Source organism: Sminthopsis crassicaudata, chromosome 2 (assembly GCF_048593235.1).
Source record: "Sminthopsis crassicaudata isolate SCR6 chromosome 2, ASM4859323v1, whole genome shotgun sequence".
NCBI lineage: Eukaryota > Metazoa > Chordata > Mammalia > Dasyuromorphia > Dasyuridae > Sminthopsis > Sminthopsis crassicaudata.
The window spans coordinates 28,906,451-28,931,337 of NC_133618.1; the positions used below are offsets into that span (position 1 = coordinate 28,906,451).

Consider the following 24,887-nt stretch of genomic DNA (forward strand, 5'->3'; position numbering starts at 1 on the left):
GTGTATGTGCATTGCATGTCCCTGTGTGTATTTGTGTATGTGTGTATAGGAGTGTATGTGTATTCCTGTATATTTGTGTGTCTATATGTGTATGTATGAGTATTTGTGTTTGTGTGGATAGGAGTATATGTGTATTCATGTATAGGTGTGATTACACGTGTGAGTGCATGCATATATATGTGTGTCTCTGTGTGTACTTATATATGTGTATATGTGTGTGTATATGAGTGGGAAGGGGAGGTTCTGTTTAGGACTTAACTCATTTTTTTGTCCCCCGATGTTGCTGTCGGTCTGGGACTCTTTCTCGGAAAGATGTTTTAAAATGTGTAAATAAAGTACAGAGGTCTAAAAGCAAACCGATCCAAGCAAAGTCGCTTTTTAATCTGCTTTTACACGTGCACTCCTCTGCCCATTTATGTTCAGGCCCCAGACGGTGCAGAATTCCCGCTCCCAGTGAACCACACGCAGATCTAGACATTCCAGCCCCCAGAGGTGGGTCCCCATCTTGCTTGTCTCTTGCTTAACAGCTGTGTAACTCACTTATTTTCTCCCAGCCTCCCTTTCCTCTGTCTCATAACTAGGAGAGGTGGTTAAGGCTATCGTTCTGGTGTTCCCTGCTTGACTGGCAACTCAGGTCTGTGGAGAGAGCCCAGAATTTGCAGTCTAGAGCTCCAAGCCCGGCTCTTCTACTTACTAGCTGTGACCTTGGACAAATCATTTTACTGTTTCCTACTGAATAAGTGAAATGCATTTGTTACTAGGCCAAGTACAAACACAAAAGCAACCTCAGCCCCTGCCCCCAAGGTGCTCCCAGTTGATTAGGAGGAGACCACCCATATAAGAGGAGGGTACCAGAGAGAAGTCTTTGTTTGAAAATAACAAGCATGGGGAGTGGAGTCGTGAGCAAGCCAATGGGTCGCCATTTACGATAGCAATGGCCATCTTGTTTAGATTCTGTAACTGGAATGAGTGGGGAGGGGAGAGAGGGTTTGCACTCAGCCAAGATGTCGGCTGTGAAGGAAAATGGGATGTGCCTGGGGCTGACCTAGACTGAGAAGACCAGGTGAGGAGAGCTCCAATCACGATAGTGAGGAAACAGGATGAGAGTTCTAGACCTGAAAGGTTCAGGTCCTCCAGGTTTTGGAGAGGGACAATGTGGCCAGGGAGTTGGACTGAAAGCTCTAAAATTTCTTTCTACCCTTATTTATGATTTTTTGATAGTGAATATTTGATAGATTTGATATTGAATATTTATATGATTTTAAGTTTATTCACCCAGATGTCAAGGGGGGAGCAGGAGGAGTATGGGGGAAGAAAGCATTTATTAAACACCTACTAAATGCCAGGCACTATGCTAAGGACTTTACAAATATTATCTCATTTATTCTTCACAACAACCCCATGAGGTAGGTGTTAGTATCACCCGTTTTTACAGATGAGGAAACTAAGGCTCACAGAGATTGATGGTCTGTCCAAAGAGCCTGGGCTAGATTTGAACACAGACCTTCTGTCTCCAGGACTAATGATCTATCCACGGCACCGTCTAGTTGCATGAGGAGATGGCAAGGAAATTGAGATCTGAACATTCTCCATGAGTTCTATGAAATCTTGAGAAAACTCCATCTTCACGGGGACTTTTGCACATGATTTCCTCCTCCCTATAGTTTAGCTTACACCCCTAATTCCTAGGTAGGGGAACTCCCCAGATACTTTCTACAATAATTGCAACTGCTTAAAGACTTGCAGATTTGTTAAAAGTGACTTTTGTAGATAACATCCACCTTGGCTCCTTGTCGCTATTAGAAATCTCATTCGCTTCTTGTGGTTATTTGCTCATTTGGTTAATATAAAAATATTATAAAATAATATAGTATAAAAATAACATAAAAAATAAGCACGAGCTTATTTCAGTTACATAAGAATTCCTTTAAAGCCCTGTTTTTATGATTCATCATTAAATAGTCCATCACCAAACACTTTGGAAGTGTTCGCCCTGTACCGGATGCTGCGCTAACCTTGAAGAGAGAAAGATGAAAAAATTAAAGCGTCCCGGTCTTAGGGACTCTCTCAAGACAAACAATGAACTCACATAAAAATAATTACAAGATAAATGTCAATAAATGCAAAGCAATTTGAAAGGAGCTGTAAGCCTAGCAGCTGTGTGGCTAGGAGAGGGGAACCAGGACAGACTTTCTGTAGGAGACAGTCTTAGAGAGGAGCTTGGAAAGCAGCTCGAGGTGAGGGGAAGGAGGAAGCACATGTCAGGCTCTCGTCGTTGTCCTTCATTCTCGGACAGGTCCAGTCCTTCAGATGGCTGCCCGATGGGATGGAGACATCATTTAGTCAGACTGGTCAGCCCTGTACTGACCATTCTAGGATCCTTGGGGAGGACTTGAAGTGGGAAAGAAACTGGAACCCATAATCTGGCAGGGATGATGATATTTCCCCCTTTTTTACAAATGGGAAAGCAGAATAATTCAGTGTCTGTGTCATAATAATTCTTGGCAAGATCTAGATGACTCACAGTTCCACTTACAGATGAACCTTAAGGTAGACTCACAGTCCAAATCATTCCATGATTTGAGCTCTTTCTCCCAGAAATGGACACAGTGCTCTTTGCCATTATTGTTGTTTGGTTCCCCATCTTTCCAAAACCTAGTGTGGGATATGGGGGAAAGAGAAGGAAGGAGAGGGAGAGAAGGGAGAGAGACACACAGAGACAGAGAGAGAGGAGGGAGAGAGAGACAGAGAGACAAAGACAGAGAGAGAAGAGAAAGATAGAAAAACAGAGAAAGAGAGAGAGAGAGACAGAGAGACAGAGAGAGACACAGAGAGAGAGAGAGAAAGAGAGAGACAGAGACAGAGAGAGAGAGAGACAGAGAGACAGAGAGAGGAGAGAGAGGGAGAGAGACAGAGAGAGAGAGAGAGAGAGAGAGAGAGAGAGAGAGAGAGAGAGAGAGAGAGACAGAGAGAGAGAGAGAGAGAGAGAGAGAGACAGAGAGACAGAGAGACAGAGACAGAGACAGAGAGACAGAGACAGAGAGACAGAGAGAGGAGAGAGAGACAGAGACAGAGAGACAGAGACAGAGAGAGACAGAGAGAGGAGAGAGAGAGAGAGACAGAGAGAGACAGAGAGAGAGAGAGAGAGAGAGAGAGAGAGAGAGAGAGAGAGAGAGAGAGAGAGAGAGAGAGGAGACAGAGACACACACACACAACACACACAGAGGAGAGAGAGAGACAGAGAGAGACAGAGAGAGACAGAGAGAGAGAGAGAGGAGAGAGAGACAGAGAGAGACAGAAAGAGAGAGACAGACAGAGACAGACAGAGAGAGGAGAGAGAGAGAGAGAGAGAGAGAGAGAGAGAGAGAGAGAGAGAGAGAGAGAGAGAGAGAGAGAGAGAGAGAGAGAGTTTTCTATTAAAACTTAATAGAAAACTTCCTTCTCTGTGTTAGTCTGGTCCTGGAGCCTGGCAGCCTTAGGGCCCCAGATACCTGGCCCAAGAGGTCTCTTGTTCTACCTCTGTTCCTCTAACTTCTCCCAGGACACCCCCAGGAGCCCCTTGTCTCTATCTGCCTCCCCTGCTCCCCAGCCCCAGTCTCCCTTGCCAGAACCCCATCAAACTCAGGGCTCATGTCCTATTCCCCCTCTGTGTTTCTTGAGCTCTCACACACGAGAACTTCAGAGGCAGAGCATACGTGTCCACAAGGAGCACAGACACAAGTGGATGTGGATGGAGTTCCTTCCCCTGACTCCCCCTCAGCCTGGGCTCCCTGGAGGAAGCTCCCAGAGTCTCCAAAGGGCTCTTGGCAGATGGGAGGCTCACCCTTTGGCCTTGGATTCATCAAACAAGGTCCCATCTGACCAGCGGAAGGTCTTCTGATCTTCTCTTTTGTTCAGGCCATTCCAGAAATAGACACCGTTCGTTTTCTTATAAAGAAATTCCTAGAAAGTGAGAAGGAGTGCTGTTAAGGGGGTGCACACAGGGATATTTGGGTGTAAGGGGATAATAATAACATATCTTCTGGGTTAATATAAGAATAAAATGAGATAATATATAAAAATTGTATCCTAAATTTTGCAAATGATAACTATTACTTTTACAAATAAATCTAAGACTGGACCAGTCAAAAATGAAGTGATTTGGGGGCAGCTAGGGGGCGCAGTGGATACAGCACCAGCCCGGAAGTCAGGAGGACCTGAGTTCAAATATGACCTCAGACACTTAATGCTTCCTAGCTGTGTGACCCTGGGCAAGTCACTTAACCCCAGCCTCAGGAAAAAACAAAACAAAACAAAAAAGAAAAAGAAAGATGAAGTGATTTCCTCATAGACATGACTTAGTGATGTCCCACCTCCCACTTTTAGGGCCCTACAAAATGGCGCTGACCTGCTCATCCACGGAGGTCACTGAGGTGAGGTGGGAGCCTTTGGACACACAGGTCTCCTCAGCTGCAGCCCAGGACTTTACATCGCAGGAAAAGTAATAGAGGTGTCCCTTGTGGATGGCGTACATCTCGGACAATTTCTGCTTCAGGATTTCTTGGGAAGGAAAGAGTAAGAATATAGTGGGAACTGAGCACATCTTAGCCCCTGACTTCTGGCGTCAGGACCTTTGGGAATACCCCCTCTTCCCACGTGTGAGTCTGATCAGAGTCCATGGGCAGAGAGAGGGACCTTAAGAAGGAGGAGCAAAGTAACTGGCCACCCCCAAGCCTCCAGATCAGGGAGTGGGCCCAGCTTCCCTTGGCACTGGGGAGGGACCAGCCGACTCACTGTTTTGGTCCCTGAGGGCGACGAGGGAGGCATTGGCTTGCTCAGCGTAAGCTCTCCAGCTGTGAGCCTCTGAGGTTGGGTTGATGGCTTTCATCTGGAGATCTAGAAGGAAAGGATAGAGATAGAAGGCCTGGAGGGGTCGATCCAATTCGGCCCTGATGCTGTCTGGCTCCTGTGACAACATTTCATTTCATTCACAAGGAAAGAGGGAGGTCGGGATCACAGGTATTGTGATACCCATTGTACAGATGTTGATCCTAAGGTCCGATGGCTCGCCCAGAGACACACAATTAAAAAGCATCAAAGGCAGACCTTGAAGGGAGGTCTCCCATCTCCGAGGCCCATTGTCCTTCCACTGTTCTAAGAACTCTGGTTAGGTTTTGGGGATGTTCACTTGGCACTAGGGCTTACAGTGCCCCCTTCCCTCCCCGGTGGTCTCTGCTTTGAGCTCCTGTGTTCAGATAAAATAATGTTTTCAAAGAATCATATTTTACAGATAAAATAAATACAGATAAAAATCTTACTCTCCTTCCAGTGTGAACTTCTCTGGAGATTACCTGTCCCCTTCTCACCCCTGCCCCACTGTGAACCAGGGAGATGCCTTGTTTCTCTCCAGCCCTGACTCTTCCCAGTTTGTGCTGTGGGGGGACTTCACATCAATTCTAGGCCTCCATGGAACACTGCAGGAGGATTTCTCATCCGTGCTAGAGCAGCACTACTTACTGACATCAGTGCTTTTACAAATCACTGAACACCTCAAAGAGCTTTTCTTTACTTAGATTATATCCAGTAGTGTACTGAGAAATGTTTAACAATAAGCTTTGGGGGGGAGAGGAAGTGTACATTTGCTACATTTTTTATTTCCATTATTAATAGTTTTACCATCACTTTCTTACCCCAAACCCAATAAATTAGCCTTCTTTTGTATCATTTGCTGATTTCCAAAATATTAGTACTCACAATAATAATTTAACAACTATCTTTCGCCAGTCTGAATGAGCTGGTTCCAACATTCTCCTGAATACCTCTATCAATTTTTACTATTACAATGACAACAATCATTCCAACGACAATGACAACCATGGCAGTATTTACTATTTGCTACAATATTTACCATTCTAGAAATTAAAACATCTTAGTATTATTATGAAAATTATTTTCACCTTACAAATTCCCTAAAAGGGCTTCAGGGATGCTCAGAGCACACTCTGACAAACGTAGGTCTAAATTGAAACATGGGTAACTGAGGATAAAGTTCCAGTCTTGCCTCAGACACCTACTATTGTAGTGACCCTGGATAAGTCCCTTATATTTGATTTTGCTTGACTTCAGGACAGAAGACCCAGACACTCTTCAATCCATCCTCCTCTCCTTATAAGCTTTTTTTGTTGCATCTTCAATATATATATATATATATATATATATATATATACATATATATATATATATATATATATATATATATATATATATATATATATATATATATATATATATATATGGTAAAGGAAATTTAAACAATTCTGAGTTATAGTGCCTTCCCCCAGCACATTTGATCATGATTAATTTTCTTTGTAATCTCATGTACCCGATTTTGTACATTTAAAATATGATTCTTTGTAAAACATTATTTTATTATTCTTTTCTTTTTAAATTTGGAGTTCCAAATTCTCTCCTTCTCTCCCACCCTTCCTTCACCTCCTGAGGAGGCAAATGATATGATATCAAATATACATGTGAAATCATGCAAAACACACTTTCCTATTTCAGGAATAGTGAAAAAAAGTAGACTTTGATGTGCATCAGAGTTCATCAGTTCTCTTTCTGGAGGTAGATAGAATTATTTTTATCATTATTTTATTTTAAAATATTATTCTGAGAAAGGGGCCAGAAACTTCACCAGATTATCCAATGGAATTAGGATTCACAAAATGGTCAAGAACATCTGATTTAGACTCTAAAATCTTTTTCTTTCTAAAGTTTGCTGTGTTCTCTCCATCTAAGCCGAGAATGAGGGTTGGAGCCCTAGATGGGGGTGGTGGAGGGGGAGGATGGGTCCACTTACACAGGCAAGTCACAGATGCCAAGGAAGCCACCAGGATCAGAACCAAGAGGGCCAGGGCAGTAGAGATGATCCAAAGTCTCTTGTTGGCTGGACAGAGGAAAGAGAGAAAAGAGTTCTTAAAAAGACGTGGGGAGAATATCTTGGAAGAGCTTCAGATATCGTGGTTCTCTTAAGGGATGTAAAGCCCTTTGCCAACATTACAGTTTCATCATAAGGGCCATTATTTTTGTTATTATCGGTAGGTTCCAGTCTCAGGATAATGTCATTGCTTGGGCCTTCTACTGTGCTGTTGAGCTCAAGCATTGTTTTTAGAGCAACAGAGATACGTGGCAATAAATGTTTAACAACCAGGTTCTATTTCTTTTTGGAGGTAGAGACAGGGGCTGGTGGAATGAATGTATTCACACTTTTAGGTTTAATCTGTGTTATTTGTGTAATTAATAATCTGTGTCATTCAGACTTCCTTAAAGCTGATCAATCAACAGAGCGATCAGTCAAGTCCCGATTTGTGAGTCTCTGAAACATAAATACTCTAAAGAAAATGCAACGGTTGTCTCAGAAGGAGTTGGATATGGATCCAGCACAGTCCTGAGCAGAGCTTATCAAGCTTGCATAGATTTAGAGATGAAACTTCCTTGGAGGGCAGGGGACCAGCCTTTCCTTTACAGATGAGAAAACTAAATCACAGAAAAGGAAAATGATTTACAAGACCACACAGGTCGTCACTGAGAAAGGAGGAGAGTTCTCTCTACTGTATCATGACCTCTTCATCACAGACCTGAGATCCAGGTCCCGCCCGTCCAAAGGCCTTATGCTTTCTAGTTATGCTTGTAGCCTGCTTCTCTATGTAGAGGGCAATATAATCACATTAAATAAAGCTGGTTATGTCCTTCCTCTGCTCAAAATCTCAGTCTATGATCACACCATCTCCTTTCAATAAATGTCATCATGGGGAAAGAGGTAAATTAGAGCTAGTGGCCAGAGTCTAGGTTCTAGAACCATTTTGACCTCAAATCTGTCTTCCTGGATAGCCTTGGCTGAGACTCTGTGGCTCAGTTTCCTCACCTTTCTGATAAGAGATAGCTTCAGAAAATACTCTTAGATCTCCATCTATAACTAGGAACCTCTTTAGGACCAGAACAGCTTGGTGATACATTTCTCAGCTGCTCACTAGACTCCAGGGCCAAGTCCAAGACCCAGGGGAAGGTAAAGACCAAAGAAGATCCAAGCTCTTGCTTCTCTTTCTTCTAAGTCAAGTCTGGAGCCCAGCCACCAGGGTCTGGTTCTCTCAGCAGCTCTCAGAGTCTATGTATCCATTCATTCATTTCTCCACCCATCTATCCATCCATCTGCCCATTCATCTTCTCCTTCATTCTTACTTACCCCAAACATTAGAGGTCTGACCTAGGTTGTAGGAATGGTGGGATAGACCTGAGGAAAGAAAGAACAAGCCCATCAGGGGGTTCCTTGATCCAAGCTGCTTCTAAGAAGAAACTCTAGTTGCATTCCTGCTTCTCTCTTTTCCTCACCATCACCCCCACTTCTTAAAACTTAGTTTTTCAGCCTAGAATCCTCAACTCCAGAAATGAAATCTTCTAACTTGAAGCTGGACTGAATGGATTATGGAGTAATGGATTGAACATTAATTGAACATTAATCACCAATAGACTAACTGCCATTTTGTATAGAGACTCAATATATATATGTTTTATATATTGACCCAACAAAAATGATTCATCTCCTTAGTCAATCACATTACTCTCTTGCCCTAATCAAGAGCTACAGACCTCATGAAGAGATCACAAATTATCAACTCTTGTTTACATATTCAAAAGTTCACCATGCTTGCTTGCTTCCTTGATTAATTAGGGTGGAAGGAGGAACTCTTTCCTTATACCAGATAACCAGGAAGAATGTATTTTTCCTTAAAAAAAAGACAAGAAATTCTTTGGGGAAGATATAAAAGAAAATGAAGACCAGGAGACAGAGGGAAGTATTCTATTTAGAATTCAATACCTTTCTTTCATAATCTAGCCACTTCCTACTTTTTCTGTCTTCTTCCACTTTATTTTCTATCATGCACTCTTTGATCCATTGGTTCTGGTGGGGCTAATCCACAAAGAAAATGCTCCTTATCCCAGCTCTTGGTGTCTTTACTGGCAGTTCCCCATGCCTAGAAGGCTCTGTCTTTTTTGCTTTGACTACTGATCTCTCTAGTTTTCTTTCAGTTCCAACTAAAATCCCACAGTCTTCTCCAAGTCTTCTGCCTTCTCTCAGTTAATTATCTTCTATTTATCCTACGTATAGCTTCCTCTGTCTATGTCTGTTTGCATGTTGACTAAGGCTAAGTAAGAAATGAGGCAAAGGATGGACTCTTACCTAATTAAAAAAAATCACTCTGGGAGGGGAAGACCCTCAGAATTTCTGGTCAAAATATTTCTCCTTCATTAGGGAATATCCCCAGTACTTAGCCCAGTACCTGGAACATAGTAAGCACTTAATAAATGTTTATTGGTTGTTGAATTCTAAGCTGTACTACAAGGATAGAGGGTGAGAGATATGATATAGAAAAGAAGAATAGAGATCCCTGAACTTTTGGAACTAATAAATACATCTAAGGTTTTTTTTTTTCTGCAGTGTCAAGTCCAGGCTAGCTCCTCTGAAGGGCTCAGAATAAAGTCCTGGCCCCACATTGGGCGCCAAATTGTAAAGGCCCTGTCACCTCTCAATTGTAATCCTTCTCTGGGAGGAGATCTCTTTTCTGTATAATCTTTTCCTCTGTGAGCAGGTTTCTTGGGAGCCTCCAGCCAGAGCGAAGGTAGAATCTCAAATCCTCTTCTTCCTGAATCCTGGCTCTGAATCTCCTCCAGCTCTTGTCCTTCCCCAATCCAGACTGCTTGTCCAGGCCTAATGTTGTCTTCTTTTATCCTCCCAGAGAATGGGCATGTGAGAACTCAGGGACTTGTGGGAAAATACTTCATCCAATAAATTTGCTCCTCTTAAAGGTGGAAACTCCTTTAAACATGTAAACTCCCCCCCAGAAGTCCAAAGATGCAAACTCCTTTCAAAGGCCTGAACCAAAGGTATGAATTCTGAGCTAGAGAATTGTTTAGACAACCTGAGTTATCACCTTGTAATCCTAACACTGCAGAGAAGGGAGCTGGACCTTTTCTGTGGGAAGCTATTTCTTGTGTTTATGATGATGTGGAATCACAAATGTCAACAGATAAGAAAGTATCCAATAATGGTGAAAGGAAAATTAACTGAGTTGGAGTGACTAATATCTCCATTCTGAGGAGTGCTGGGGTGGCCATGTTTTAGACTTTACATAAGCGGTATAGGAGTCTCTTTTCTCCCCAAGTATCTGGGCTATGATAAAAAGGTTTTGACAATCCACCAGCTTAAATAACTGCTGACTACTTAGAGTGTTTTAGACAGGGGAAATGAGTAAGTCTTGTTAAAGGAAAAGTGAAGATGATAGAATAGCATCCTTTTACTAGAAACACTGAAGTCTCCTTCCCTTAACTCTACCATAAGTCTAGAAAATGCATCAGACTAAATTATGGGTTGCTGGAACTCTGTCTTCCCAGAAATCAGCTGGAGTCAGGATCACTAAATGTCTTTATTCTTGATCTTTTACAGTCAAGGTCAGGGGGTTAGGCCTAGCTACCTCACAAACACCTTCCTCCCTCAAACGCCAGGAGAGACTGAGTCAGCTTCTGTGTCTCACTTCCTCTTCCTCCTACTCACTCCCCCCCCCCTTTTGTCCCACCAATTAAGTCAGCACAGAACAGCTGGGGAGGGTCAACCTTCAAACAAGTTAATAGGGAACTGTCCAATTGGCAATTAGTCTCACGTGCTTCATTATCCAAGTGCATTGCTCAGTTCTAGCCCTTTACAATGGGTGGAGAAATCCAAGAGAAAGTTATCATGAGTCATTTTACCAGCCCAGGTTGGCATAGAGAGAATAATAGAGAAGTTTGTGGGCACAAGGGAAAAGGACTAAACTGGAACTTGTGTTACAGAGACTGGAGGAAGAGATGGTGTCCAAGAGTAAATCCATACTGGAGCGTCTCTTCCTTGTGCATTGGGGCCATCTGGCAGATTTGTTGCTCACTATCCAGTTCTAGATCAGGTAGATTGAGGATAAGAATCTGTGTCCAGTGATGGCTTTCTGGGGTAAAAAGAGAAGTGGGTTCTAGACCATCACATCTAGAACATAATTTTTTAATGAATTAATGATTTAAGAGAAGAATGGAAAGAGAGGAAGAGGAATACAACTAAGTGAGGTGAGAAAGGAAAAGAAAAGTTAGGAAACAATTTCACATTATTATCAGGGTATACTAGTGGACATCACTATAAATACAGAAAGATGGGGAATGGGGAAATTGCTGACAACTGAAATTCACTCACATCTCACCTGAATTAGTCAAAGGAAGGAAGAGTACAGGAATATCTTTCACTTAAAAAGGAAATGGGATAGGAAAGAGAAAAGGGAGAAAGGGGAATTAGAGAATAGATAAAAGGAAGTAAATCCTAATTAAAACTAAGCATGTACAAAAATATTTATAGTTTTTTTTAGGTAACAAAAAATTGAAAATGAAGGGGTGACCATCAATTGGGGAATGTCTAAACAAGTTGTGATATTAAATGTGATGGAATACTATCTTGTAAGAACTAATGAAAAGATGGTTTCAGAGAGACTGGGGGTGGGGTGGGGAGAGAGTCATGCAAACTGAGTCAGAATTAAGTGAACAGCACTAGAAGGTGGATTTATACAATGGCAACAATATAGTAAAGGCTCATTGTAATGATCACTTGAAACTTCAGAGAATTCATGAAACAAGCAACTCATCTCTTAAGAGCAAAGTGAGGGATGCAGGGGTGCTAATAAGATGCATTTTTTGATGTCATCAATACAGAAATTTGGTTTGACTGTACATTGATTATATAAACAGAGGAATGCTCTCTTTCGATCTCAATTGGAAAAGGCTGATTGAGATGAGAGAAAAGATAGATTTTTATTGATTAAAATGATTTAAAAAAGAAAGTATTACTAAGAATTATGAAAATCTGGTGGGGGAAACCAAAAACTTTGGGGGCAAAGTTGGAGCTTTCATATGTACTAACTTGAACTATATATATATATATATACATATATATATATATATATATATGTATATATATATATATATATATATGTATGTATGCATATATTTAGAACTTATTGTGTCATGAGGCACTTTATTAGCCACTGGGGGGCACATAGAAAGAATGAAATAGTGGCGCAGTGGATAGAGCACCAGCCCTGAATTCAGAAGGACCCAATTCAAATCTGGTCTCAGACACTTAACACTTCCTAGCTGTGTGACCCTGGGCAAGTCACTTAACCCCAGCCTCAGGAAAAAAAAAAGAGAATGAAATAATCTGTATTTAAAAACAATATATTTGAGGAAAACATTGGTTTTGCCAGATTAAAGGGGTCCAGGATACAGAAAAGGATGATAACCCCCTGATTAAGACTGTAGTGGTTAAGTTCCATCTTGTAAAAAAAGAGAGGCTGTATTAAATGGAGCTGAGGAGGGAGTGTACTCCAGAAACGTGGGACATCCTGAGAAAATGAACAAAGATGAAAGATTGAGGGTTGCATGTAAGAAATATAGCAGGGATGGGTTTTTTTGGCCCATAGAATACAGGAAGGGGAAGAAGATCCAAGAAGGTTTGAAAAATAGGTTGGGGCCAGGCTGTGAAGAGCTTTTACAAGCTAGATAGAATTTATATTTAATCCTGTGGATAATAGGAAGTTGCTATTATTTATTAAAGGAAGAAGATAAGCATTTATTAAATGCCTACTATGTATCAGAGACATTTTATGTACACATGTGTACAAATATCATCTCATTTGACTTTTAAAACAACCCCATGATGTAGGTGATTTTATTATCCACATTTTAGAGTTGACAAAACTAAGACAGAAATTGAGTAATTCGTCCAGAGTCAAATATTGGGAATACAAAGAAAGATAAAGAAATCATCTCTGTTCCTAAGAAGTTCTCAGTCTGGGATCATGAGATCATCTGTTCAGAACCAGAAGGGATTCCAGGGCCAATCTCATTTTACATGTGAAAAAACTGAGGTCTAGAGTAGAGAAAAGAGATGACTTGCTCAAGTTCACATGGGGAATAAGCATCAGAAGTGAGTTTTGAACTAATTCTTCTGACCTCAAAGACCAATCAGGAGACCACTGTCGAAGGCTTGACAAGACTTGATGTAGCCTTAACAGAGATAGTGGCTGTGTAAGTAGAAAGAAGGGGTCATATATGAGAGATCTCTTGGAGATAGAAGGGCTTAATTTGCACATTTAGCTCATATGTGGGGTGGAGACAAGGAGGATAATGTTGACATTAAGAATGTAGGACACCATATACCAAGATAAGATCAAAATGGGTCCCTGACTTAGGCATAAAGAATGAGATATTAAATAGATTAGAGGAACAGAGGATAGTCTACCTCTCAGACCTGTGAGGAGGAAGGAATTTATGACCAGAGGAGAACTAGAGATCATTATTGATCACAAAATAGAACATTTTGATTACATCAAACTAAAAAGTTTCTGTACAAACAATACTAATGCAAACAAGATTAGAAGGGAAGTAACAAATTGGGAAAATATTTTTAAAAGGAAAGGTTCTGACAAAGGTCTCATTTCCAAAATATATAGAGAACTGACCCTAATTTATAAGAAACCAAACCATTCTCCAATTGATAAATGGTCAAAGGATATGAACAGACAATTCTCAGATGATGAAATTGAAACTATATCCACTCATATGAAAGAGTGTTCCAAATCACTGCTGATCAGAGAAATGCAAATTAAGACAACTCTGAGATACCACTATACACCTGTCAGATTGGCTAAGATGACAGGAACAAATAATGATGAATGTTGGAAGGGATGTGGGAAAACTGGGACACTGATACATTGTTGGTGGAGTTGTGAAAGAATCCAGCCATTCTGGAGAGCAATTTGGAATTATGCCCAAAAAGTTATCAAACTGTGCATACCCTTTGACGCAGCCGTACTACTACTGGGATTATATCCCAAAGAATTACAAAAGAAGGGAAAGGGACATGTATGTGCCAAAATGTTTGTGGCAGCTCTTTTTGTTGTAGCTAGAAACTGGAAGATGAATGGATGCCCATCAATTGGAGAATGGTTGGTTAAGTTATGGTATATGAATGTTATGGAATATTAGTGTTCTGTAAGAAATGACCAGCAGGAGGAATACAGAGAGGCCTGGAGAGACTTACATCAACTGATGCTGAATGAAATGAATAGAACCAGAAGATCGCTGTACACTTCAATGCTGTATGAAGAGGTATTCTGATGGAAGTGGAAATCTTCAACATAAAGAAGATCCAACTCACTCCCAGTTGATCAATGATGGACAGAAATAACTACACCCAGAGAAGGAACACTGGGAAGTGAATGTAAATTGTTAGCACTACTGTCTATCTACCCAGGTTACTTATACCTTCAGAATCTAATACTTAATGTGCAACAAGAAAATGGAATTTACACACATATATTGATCTGGGTTATATTGTAACACATGTAAAATGTATGGGATTACCTGTCATCGGGGGGAGGGAGTGGAGGGAAGGGGGGATAGTTTGGAAAAATGAATACAAGGGATAATATTATTAAAAAATTACTCATGCATATATAGTGTGAAAAAAATTCTAAAAAAAAAGAATGTAGGACAGTTGAGAAATGATGGGGACATTTTTTGCAGAAATGAGGAAGTTTGGATAAAGGGTATGTTTGGAAGGAATGAGAATGAGTTTAGCTTGGGGTTTATTAAGATCGTTATCTCTGTCTCTCTGTCTCTGTCTGTCCATCTATCTCTCACTTTCCAAAGACAAAGAGGATGGAACAAAAAGAACATTCCATCTGAATTCTCTCAACATTTCCCTCAGAGCAACTTTTAAATAATGTGTCAAATAAAATTCTTGAGTGGTACCGCCAAAAGAAGATTGAGATGAGATGTTTTTCAACACAACAACTCAGGAGGTTGGGAGGAAAGGTCAAGGAGAAAACACTGCAATCATCCAGAAAGAAACCATTTCAAATACTATGGAATTATAGTCACTATCACACAAAATTTAGCACCTATCACATTATAGGAGCATGATATTCTGTGAGACAAAGAAGTTAGAATTATAACCAAGAATAACCTACCTAGCAAAAGTAAATATATTCCTTCAGGGAAAAATAACATTATAATGAAACAGAGGACTTTTAAACATTCCTGATAAAAAAATCAGAGCTGAATCAAAGATTTGACATTCAAACATAAGATTCAAGAGAATTACAAAAAGGTACATATGAAAGAAAGATAAAAAATGACTTAAGGTTAAACTATTTATGTTCCTATATAGAAAGATAGGACATATAACTCCTTTAACATTATAAGGGCATTTAGAAGGAGTTTACATTGACAAAAGATGTGGATAAAAGTTGATTATGTTGCATGCTAAAAAAAAAAAAACAACAAAAAACAATGGAAAGGTAAGAATGAAGAATGCATTGGGAGAAAGAAAAGGGAGAGGAAAAATGGAGAAAATTTTTACATATAAAAAAGTTACAGAAGTAAAAGTTTTTACAGTGGAGGGGACAAGAAGGCAAGGAGGACCTGATAATCCTTGAACCTTACTCTGAACTAAACTGGTTGAAGGAGGGAGGGAAGAAGTGTAAACACACACACACACACACACACAAACACACACGGTTTGGCATAAAAATCTATTGTATCTAACAGAGAAGTGAGAGAGGAAAGGGCTAAGAGAAAGAGAGTATGGATGACAGGGAAATTGGATTAAGAGACAGTGGCTAGAGGGAAAACAGACTTTTGAGGGCAGATAAGGTAAAAAAAAGAGGGGGAGAGATAAGGAAGAAAATAATGTGGAGAAGAAAGTTAGTAGTCACAACTGTGAATCTGAATGGAATAAATTTACTTTAAAATGGAAGCAAATAGCAGAATGGATAGGAAACCAGAATCCAACAATGAATTGTTTACAAAAACACTTGAAAGAGACACACATACAGAGTTAAAATAAGATTCTACAGCAAATCAATTATGCTTCAGCTGAAGTAAGAAGCCAGGAGTAGAATCATGATCTCAGATAAAGAAAAAGTAAAAAAGAGATCTAACTAACTGAAATAATCAGGGAAACTATTTTTTTTTTTTTGGCTAAAAAATACCCTAGATAATGAAGCAGTATCAAAACTAAACATGTATGTACCAAATGGCATATGATCCAAATTCTTTTTAAAAAGGTTAAATGAGTTATAGAAAAAATAAATACTACAGCCATACTTCGTGGAGGACCTCAAACTACTCCTCTCAGAAGTAGATAAATCTAACAATAAAATAAATAAGAATGAGATCAAAGGGATGAATAGAATTTTAGAAAAAACAGATATGATAGTGAGAAAATTGAATGAAAATAGAAAGAAGTGTACCTTTTCCTTGGCTGTGCATGTTTTCATTAAAAAACCTCACAAATGCAGAAAAGGATATATATATTAAATGTACCCTTTTAGAATGATGCTACAAAAATTACATTAAATAAAGGACTTTGGAAGCATCGATTAAAATTCATTGAAAACCTAAAAATCTAAAGAGTGAGTGGGTCAAAGAACAAATCATAGAAAAATAATTTCATTAAAGAGAATGACAGCACACCAAAAATTTTGGGATGTAGCCAAAGCAGCACTTAAGGGGGAAAAATTTATATTTCTAAATGCTTACATTTACACTTACATTTACATTTCAATTACACTAAATTACATTTAAATGTAATTGCATTACATTTAAACAGTACATTCACAAAGTGAGAGAAAATAGAGAAATGAATTGGATTTACAAATAAAAATTCCTAGAAAAAGCACAAATTAAACAGCCACAAATAGATACTAAGGCAGCTAGGTAACCCAGCAGATAGGGTGCTAGGCCCAGAGTAAGGAAGACTTGAATTCAAATTTAGGCTGAGAGACTTAACTCTGTTTTTTCTTATCTGTAAAATTATCTGGAGGAGGAAATAGCAAACTACTCCAGAATGTCTGCCAAAAAGAACTCTCACCCTCCAGATCTGCCCCAAAGAGAGTCATGAAGAGCCAGAAATGATTGAAATGACTAAACTACAATAAAATTAAACACAAATAGAAATCCTGAAAATCCAAAAAGAGATTTATAAAATTGAAAGTAGAAAAACAAAAACAAAACAAAACAAAAAATAACTCACTACTGAACTAATAAATAAAGCTAGGAGTTGCTTTTTTTTGGGAGGGGAAACCCAAAAAACAAATGAGATAGAAAAACTCTTGATTAATTTGATTTTTAAAATTTACCAGTATCAAGTGAAAAAGTTGGCTATAACATCAATAAATATGAAATTTACAAGCAACTATTAGAAGCCATCTTGCCCAATTATATGCCAAAACCACTGATACTCTAATAAGAGAAATGGATGAATATTTACAAAACTACAAATTGCCCAAATTAATAGAAGAAATAGAATACCTAGATAACACTATCTTAGAAAAATAAATTGAACGAATCATAAATGTATTCCCTAAGGAAAAATGCCTAGAATTAGGATGATTTAACAAGTATAATTTACCAAACATTTAAAAAACAATGAATTTCAATCCTATATAAACTATTTGAAAAATAAAGGTGTCTTAGGAAATTCCTTCTATGATGCAAATATCTAGCCCACAAAGAAAATAGAGAAAGAAAACTATAAACCAATTTCTCTAAATAATATTGATGCAAAAATTTAAATAAAATACTAGCAAGGAAATGATTGTAATATATCACAAAGATCAAAAGCTATTGTGGAATTTATAGCAGGAATGAAAAGCTGGTTCCATATTAGGAAAATTCCAAATGTAATTGACCATATCTAGAGCAACAACAACAACAAGTCACATGATTAACTTAATAGATTCAGAAAAAAAAAACTTTTGATGAAATATTATATCCATTACTATTAAAAACATTAGAAAGCTTATGGATAAATGGAGCTTTTCTTAAAAAAGTAATAGTTCTCTAAAACCAAAAGCAAGCATTATATGTGATGGAGATAAGCTAAAAACCTTCCAAATAATATCAAGGTGAAGCAAGGGTATTCATTATAATATCAGTCAATATTATACTTGACAATAGCAAAGAAATAAAAAGAATAACGATAAGCACTAAAGAAACAAAGCGTTTATTCTTTGCAGATAGTATGAGAATGGTATACTTTGAGATGATATGCTTAGAGAATCCTAGAGAATCAATGAAAAAATAGTTGAAATAAAAGGCAACTTTGTCAAAATGGAAGGATAGAAAAAAACCCACTTTAATCATCATCATATTTATGTTACCTATAAAACTAAGCAGGAAGAGAAGGAAAGAGAAATTCTATTTAAAATAGGTTTAGACAGTCCACAATTACAAAATATTTCTCACACAAATACCAATCTAAATAATTGTAGAAATATTAATTGCTCATGCTAGGCTTAGATAGTTCTTCCTATACTAACTTATTCATTCAGTGCCATACCAATTAAGCTATCAAAAATTATTTTACAGAGCTTTAAAAAAACTCATCTGGAAGAACAAACGGTCAAAAATATCAAAGGAATTAATGGGAAAAAATGTAAAGGAAGGAAACCTAAAGAGAAAGCAACCAAATTTCAAACTATATTACAAAGCAGTAATCATCAAAACAACATGTTATTAGATAAGAAATAGATCAGTGGAATATATTAGGTACACAATATGCAGAAGTAAATTCTCATAATAATCTAGTGTTTTATAAACACAAATATCTAAGCTTCGGGGACAGGAACTCAATTTTTGACAAAAACTGCTGGGAAAACTAGAAAGCAACCTGGCAGGAAGTTAGCATAGTCCAATAATATCTCATACCACATTCCAAGGTAAAGTCCAGATGGAAATATGATTTAGACATAAAGTATGATAAGCCCATTGTGGGAGCATCAAAAATTATCTGTAAGATCTGTGGATAAAGGAAGAGTTTATGACTAAATAAGAAAGAGAAGCTCACATGATATAAAATGGATAATCTTGATTACAAAAAAAATTAAAATGTCTGCATAAATAAAGCCAAAATTCAAAGAAAAGCAGGAAATTAGGAACAATTTTTACAGCAAATTTCTCTGATAAAGGCTTCATTTCTAAAATATATAGAGAATGAAGTCAAATTTATAGGAACATAAGTCATTTCCCCAATTGATAACTGGTCAAAGAATATGAACAGGTAGTTTTCAGGTGAAATTAAAGTTATCTATAGTCATATGAAAAATACTCTAAATGATTATTGATTAGAGAAATACAAATGAAAATCTTTCTCACATCTATCAGATTGGCTCATATGACAGAAAAAGAAAATAACAAACGCTGGAGGTTATGTGGGAAAATTGGGACACTAACACACTTAGTGGAGTTGTGTACTGATACAACCATTCTGGAGAATCATTTGGAACTATGACTAAAGTGTCATCCAGCAATTTCAAATTTCTAGGTCTGTATCCCAAAGAGATTAAAGGAAAAGGAAAAGGACCTATATGTACAAAAATGTTTATAGCAGCCCTTTTTGTTATGGTAAAGAATTGGAAACCGAGGGGATACTCATCCATCAAGGGATGGCTAAAGAACTATTGCTCTATAAGAAATGACAAGAGCAAAGCTTTCAGAAAAACCTAAGTTGACTTATATGAACTGATTCTAGTGAAATGAGCAGAACGAGAACAATAGTCGACTGTGAAGGACATAGTTATTCTAATCAATACAGTGATTCATGATAATTCCAAAGAATCCATAATGAAAAATGCTATTTCCCAAGAGAGAACTGATGAATTCTGAGTTGAAATTGAAGTCTTTTCACTATTTTTATTACCCCCCCATTTTTTGCGGCATTTATATGAAAATATGTTCTGCATGACTTTACAACAATAGATATCATATTGTTTGCCTTCTCAAGGGCTAGGAAATGGACAAGAGAGAGGGTGACAATTTGGGACTCAATATAAAAACAGAATGTTAAAAGGAAAAGAGAGGGAGAAAGAAAGACAAAGAGACAGAAACAGAAACACAAAGAGACAGACAGACAGACAAAGAAAAAAACTGGCCTTAGGGGAGGAACATTCATAGTTAGAGGCTGTGATAAGGATGGTAAAGTATCAATGAAGAAAGAGTAGTTAGAATGAAATGAGTGATGATTCATTAATTATAGGTAATATACATTGATAATTGTCATCATCTCTCTTCATTAATTAATAAAACTAATTAATAAAATTATTCCTTAGCCCTTCATTTATTATTATAATATATTATAATTATTATAATATATTAAGAGGAAATTTTTTTTAAAAGAAATCCAGGATTCTGGGAATGGGAGAGAAAATAATATTGTTAGGGTTTATCCTACAGCCCACCTGGATGGGAGAAAATAAATGAAGGGTTAGGGAAACACATCTCAACTGTATCCTCAAAACTTGACTTTTTTTTAGTAATGGGAGTTTCAATGATCCTTACAATTGCTGTAGTTCTGTCTTTGTAAAAGCAGAGCAGATAATAAGCTTATGGCTTTCTTCAACAATAATTTTAGGCTTCTAAATGTGCAGCAAATAACAAGAGGAACTGTGAACCTGAGCCCAAGCCTCTTTGAAAAACTTGTCACTCACACAGAAACAATGGAATTGTTGGGGACCAGTGACTCACAGTATCACAGTATTCATGGTTGAGAAGAGGGAGCCAGACCCTTAAATGCAGACCCTAGATCTGAAAAGGGCAGATTTCAGTGTTCAGGGAAAGGACAGGTGCATTCAGGGATGTTGACTTGTCTTTAGTGGACAAGTAATATTGGAGCTAGGACTCCCTTTCCCTTCACTCTTCAGCTCTGGGTTCTGTTGCTTAACCATTCTGTTTCCTGTCTTATACAGGAACCCCTGGCATAGCATAGAGCAGGACCTTTTCCTTCCTGTGGTCGTGTAATAAATGCTCCTTTTCCTCTATGTCTAGTCATGTCTGCCTGGACAATGATTCTACCTTCACTGCGGTCATTCGGCCTCCCTTACCTTCCTATCCAAATTCTAATGATATGTGATTAGTGATTTTCTGATCTCCTTATCATTTAGATCAAAGAGAAACTTCTAATTGTACTCTTCAAAACTCAATTAGTCATTGGATTTGCATCAAGCACAATTTCCTCAGCTGTTTGTTATAAACTCAGCTCGTTCCTCTCTTTCAGTGCGTCCTTGGTGGGCTGAAATGAACTCAACTGAAATGAAAAATGTCCTCCTTTACATAGTTAACTTGTGTTATTGAGAGGAATTACAATCTTTCTCGAGTAAGGAAGGGGTTCGACATTCTACATGTAATAAAAAAAAAGTGCATTCAATTAAAAAAAAAGTTCTATGATGTAGGATCCAATTCCTGGTTTGGAGTTTCCAGAGTCCTTCAAAACTCATATCACAATGTCACTTAATCTCCTCCCTCCATGTCATTTCATGTTCCCCTTGCCTGAAATGCTCTCTTTCTTCATTACTCTTCATTTTCTTGGCTTCCTTTAAGACTCTCTCAAAGCTCACTGTTTATAGGAGGACATCCCCTCTGTTTCCTCTTCTCGTACCTTCCCTTCGGATATTACCTCCCATCTGGTCTATATATGCCTTATAGATTTCTATCTTTTCATATTGATCTCCCCTATTAGAAAAATAATTGGAATAGATAGCAATTACTTGGCATTTTAAGGTTTGCAAAATACAAAAGTTTCAACCTCTTTAACAACCCTGAGAGGAAGAGTCTGTTATTATCTCCATGTTATGGGTGAGGAAATTGGGGGGAGATCACTGGTTAAGTGACTTGCTCAGAGCCACAGAGCCAAGAAGTGTCTGAAGTTAGCTAGTTGAGCTTTTTGAAGACAGGAATCGTTTTTGCCTTTCTTTAAAACCCCAGCCCTTGGCTCAGTGCCTCAGTACACACTTCATAAATGCACACTTCATAAATGCTTGTTGACTGACTTCCCAGAATGCAGAACTGAATAAGATATCCTAGCTATGGTCTGACTAAGACTGATTTTTAAAAATTAATCAATCAATCAATCTATCTATCTATTTATTTTTAATAGTTTTTATTTATAAGTTATATGCATGGGTAACTTTACAACATTGACAATTGCCAAACCTTTTGTTCTAATTTTCCCCCTCCAGATGGCAGGTTGACCAATACATGTTAAATATGTTAAAGTATAAATTAAATACAATATATTTTTACATGTAAGACTGAATTTATCAGGCAGCTCAGCATCACAGTGGATGGAGCACTGACCTGAGATCCAGACTAAGATTTTTACTAGCTGTGTGACCCTGGGCAAATCACAATTTATCTCTACCTTAATTTCCTCATCTGTAAAATGGGAATAATAATAGCACCCATCTCCCAATTATGTGCTTTGCAAACCTTGAGATACTATAAATCCTATTATTGGGACTCGGCACCTATTAATCACTTAAGAAAAATTTGTTGACTTACTGACTGTTACAGGGTACAAAGTATAAAGCATCCATAAAGGGAGTTTAGGAGACATGATCAATTATATATATATATATATATATATATATATATATATATATATATATATATATATATATATATATATATATATATATATATATATATATATATATATATATATGTATTAACAAGTAGCTTGTCAAACCTTAACCTCTCTTCCATTCCTCCCAGCCTTTCCATGGATTATATATATATATATATATATATATATATATATATATATATATATATATATATATGTATAAACAAGTAGCTTGTCAAACCTTAACCTCTCTTCCATTCCTCCCAGCCTTTCCATGGATTATATATATATATATAAACAAGTAGCTTGTCAAACCTTAACCTCTCTTCCATTCCTCCCAGCCTTTCCATGGATTATATATATATATATAAACAAGTAGCTTGTCAAACCTTAACCTCTCTTCCATTCCTCCCAGCCTTTCCATGGATGAAGTTCATTAGCCTCGAGGCAGTGAGGTATGGTGGCTAGATCACTGGACTTGCCAAGTGACTGATTGGATAGTCAGGACAATAGTCAGAATCCCACGCATTAGCCAGATTGGAATGGGATCTCTAAGGTCCCTTCCGATTGTAAATGGAAGATCCTGATTTCTAGGGACTTGACTTCTCCAAGCACATCAAGAATCCCAGCTTAGCCTGAGGGCTTACCTTTTTCAGCCTGGGGCACTGCATTTCTCTTGGTCACATTTTCATAGATCCCATCCAATTCCATCCTGCTGGCTCTTCAAGGGCAGCCTGACCTATCTCTAGACTCTGATGGGGACATCAGCACCTTTTTTTCTCATCAGAACAATGGGAAGAAGAAGTGAAAACTTCGAAGTTCATATGTTTTTCTCAGTGTTTTGTCAAGAGGCTCTGTCAGTGACTAGCACCTCCCCCCCCAAAGGGTGTGTTTCTCTTTCTCCTTCCTCTTTCCCTGATTTAGTGGGCATTCTTCCTCTTTGTGGCTGAAGCCACAAGGGTGCTGTTCCACGAAGGAAAGAGATGAAATATGAAAGAAAGGGAGAAAACATTTATATGGTACCTACTATGTGCCACCCATTAAGTACTTTACAAATATTTGATTGACATAGCAACATGTGAGGGGGATATTATTATTACTCTCATTTTAGAGATGAGGAAACTGAGGCAGACAGAAGTTTAAATAACTTCCCCAGAGTCACACAGCTAATAAGTGTCTAAGACTGGATTTGACCTGCCTGATGCTTTGCCATCTGGCCACCAGGCTGTCTCAGGAGTGTGGTGGAAGCCATATTGTATTGATACTGATGATTTTGTTCAACCCATGAGTAAGACTTTACATTTACCTGTTGAGAGGATTTTAGATCCAACTCTGGCCGCCTAGTATAGAAAAAAGACCTTTGAATTTTTTTTATCAAAATGCCAAGTGAGGTTTTTCCCATTTAATATAATTATATATAAACAAAATTATATATATATATATATATATACATAAACAAAATTATATGAAAACATGATTGACTACTAATTCACTGTGAAATTATTGATAGTAGGGATTATCTCGTTCTTTATATATAATATATATATGTTATATATATGTATAAAACATGAACACATAAGATACTCAAAATATGTTTTTTCACTGATTGACCCTGGTGCCCTCAGCCAAGATAGGGACATTGTCATTGATTTAGCACTAGATGGTTTGGGAAAATGAAATGCTGAATTTGAGATACTTGTGACATATTCAAGTAGAGATGTTCAGAAGGAAACTGGAAATGAAACTAGATTGAAAAGGATTGAAGAATAACTGAGCAGAATGGAGTTAACGAAAAAAAGACAGTCTTTTCTAGGAGTTTGATTGAAAAAATAATTAGAGCTATAGGATGTCATCTTGAAGAGATATTAAGATCTAAGGAAGTATTTTTAAATATTTTTTCTTTCTTTTTTTATCATAATTTTGAAATTTAAAAAATTATATTTAGATATTATAAAAACTAAAGGATAAAATCCATCCTTTAAATTACACGGTGCAAAATGGAAGCACCTCATTGTTTCAAAGGTACAAAATCAAGAAAAAATGCATAAGCACAATAAATGTACTAAAAGTGTTTTAAATAATAAATCCTGATATATTATATTCAGATGAGATATAAATAAGGTTATAGGAGACAGAAGGGAAGAAGGGAAGAAATCAGTTTTTTATTTCAATTTTAATTATAAATAAATGAGGAATTTTGTTCTGGCACCTTTTGTAATTTCTCAGTATCTATGTCTTCTGTTCTTTGCCTTTTGGAGAAAACATAGCATTGTAAGGCTGCTGCCTTTTTGGGATGTGGACAAGGATCAAGATCTTCCTTAATGCACCCTCTGTCTATGCAAGTTGGAGTTGAAGGAAACCCAAATTCCCCAAA

General features: G+C 37.8%; 1 protein-coding gene across 2 annotated transcripts; it reads right to left on the reverse strand.

Annotated features, from left to right (window-relative positions):
* Positions 1-360: 360 nt before the first annotated feature.
* Positions 361-23,381, reverse strand: LOC141554042 (C-type lectin domain family 4 member K-like). Of its 2 annotated transcripts, XM_074285567.1 has the most exons (7): positions 23,161-23,379; positions 8,222-8,269; positions 6,839-6,925; positions 4,774-4,875; positions 4,388-4,539; positions 3,824-3,942; positions 361-2,655 (listed from the first exon to the last, which is right to left on the reverse strand). In XM_074285567.1, the coding sequence occupies exons 1-7, from the start codon at positions 23,222-23,224 to the stop codon at positions 2,490-2,492; spliced, it is 738 nt and encodes a 245-aa protein (XP_074141668.1). In that variant the 5' UTR covers positions 23,225-23,379; the 3' UTR covers positions 361-2,489. The 2 variants fall into 2 exon arrangements, with proteins under 2 accessions (XP_074141668.1, XP_074141669.1); XM_074285568.1 differs by lacking the exon at positions 8,222-8,269 and having other exon boundaries at positions 23,161-23,381.
* Between the last annotated feature and the right edge of the window lie 1,506 nt (positions 23,382-24,887).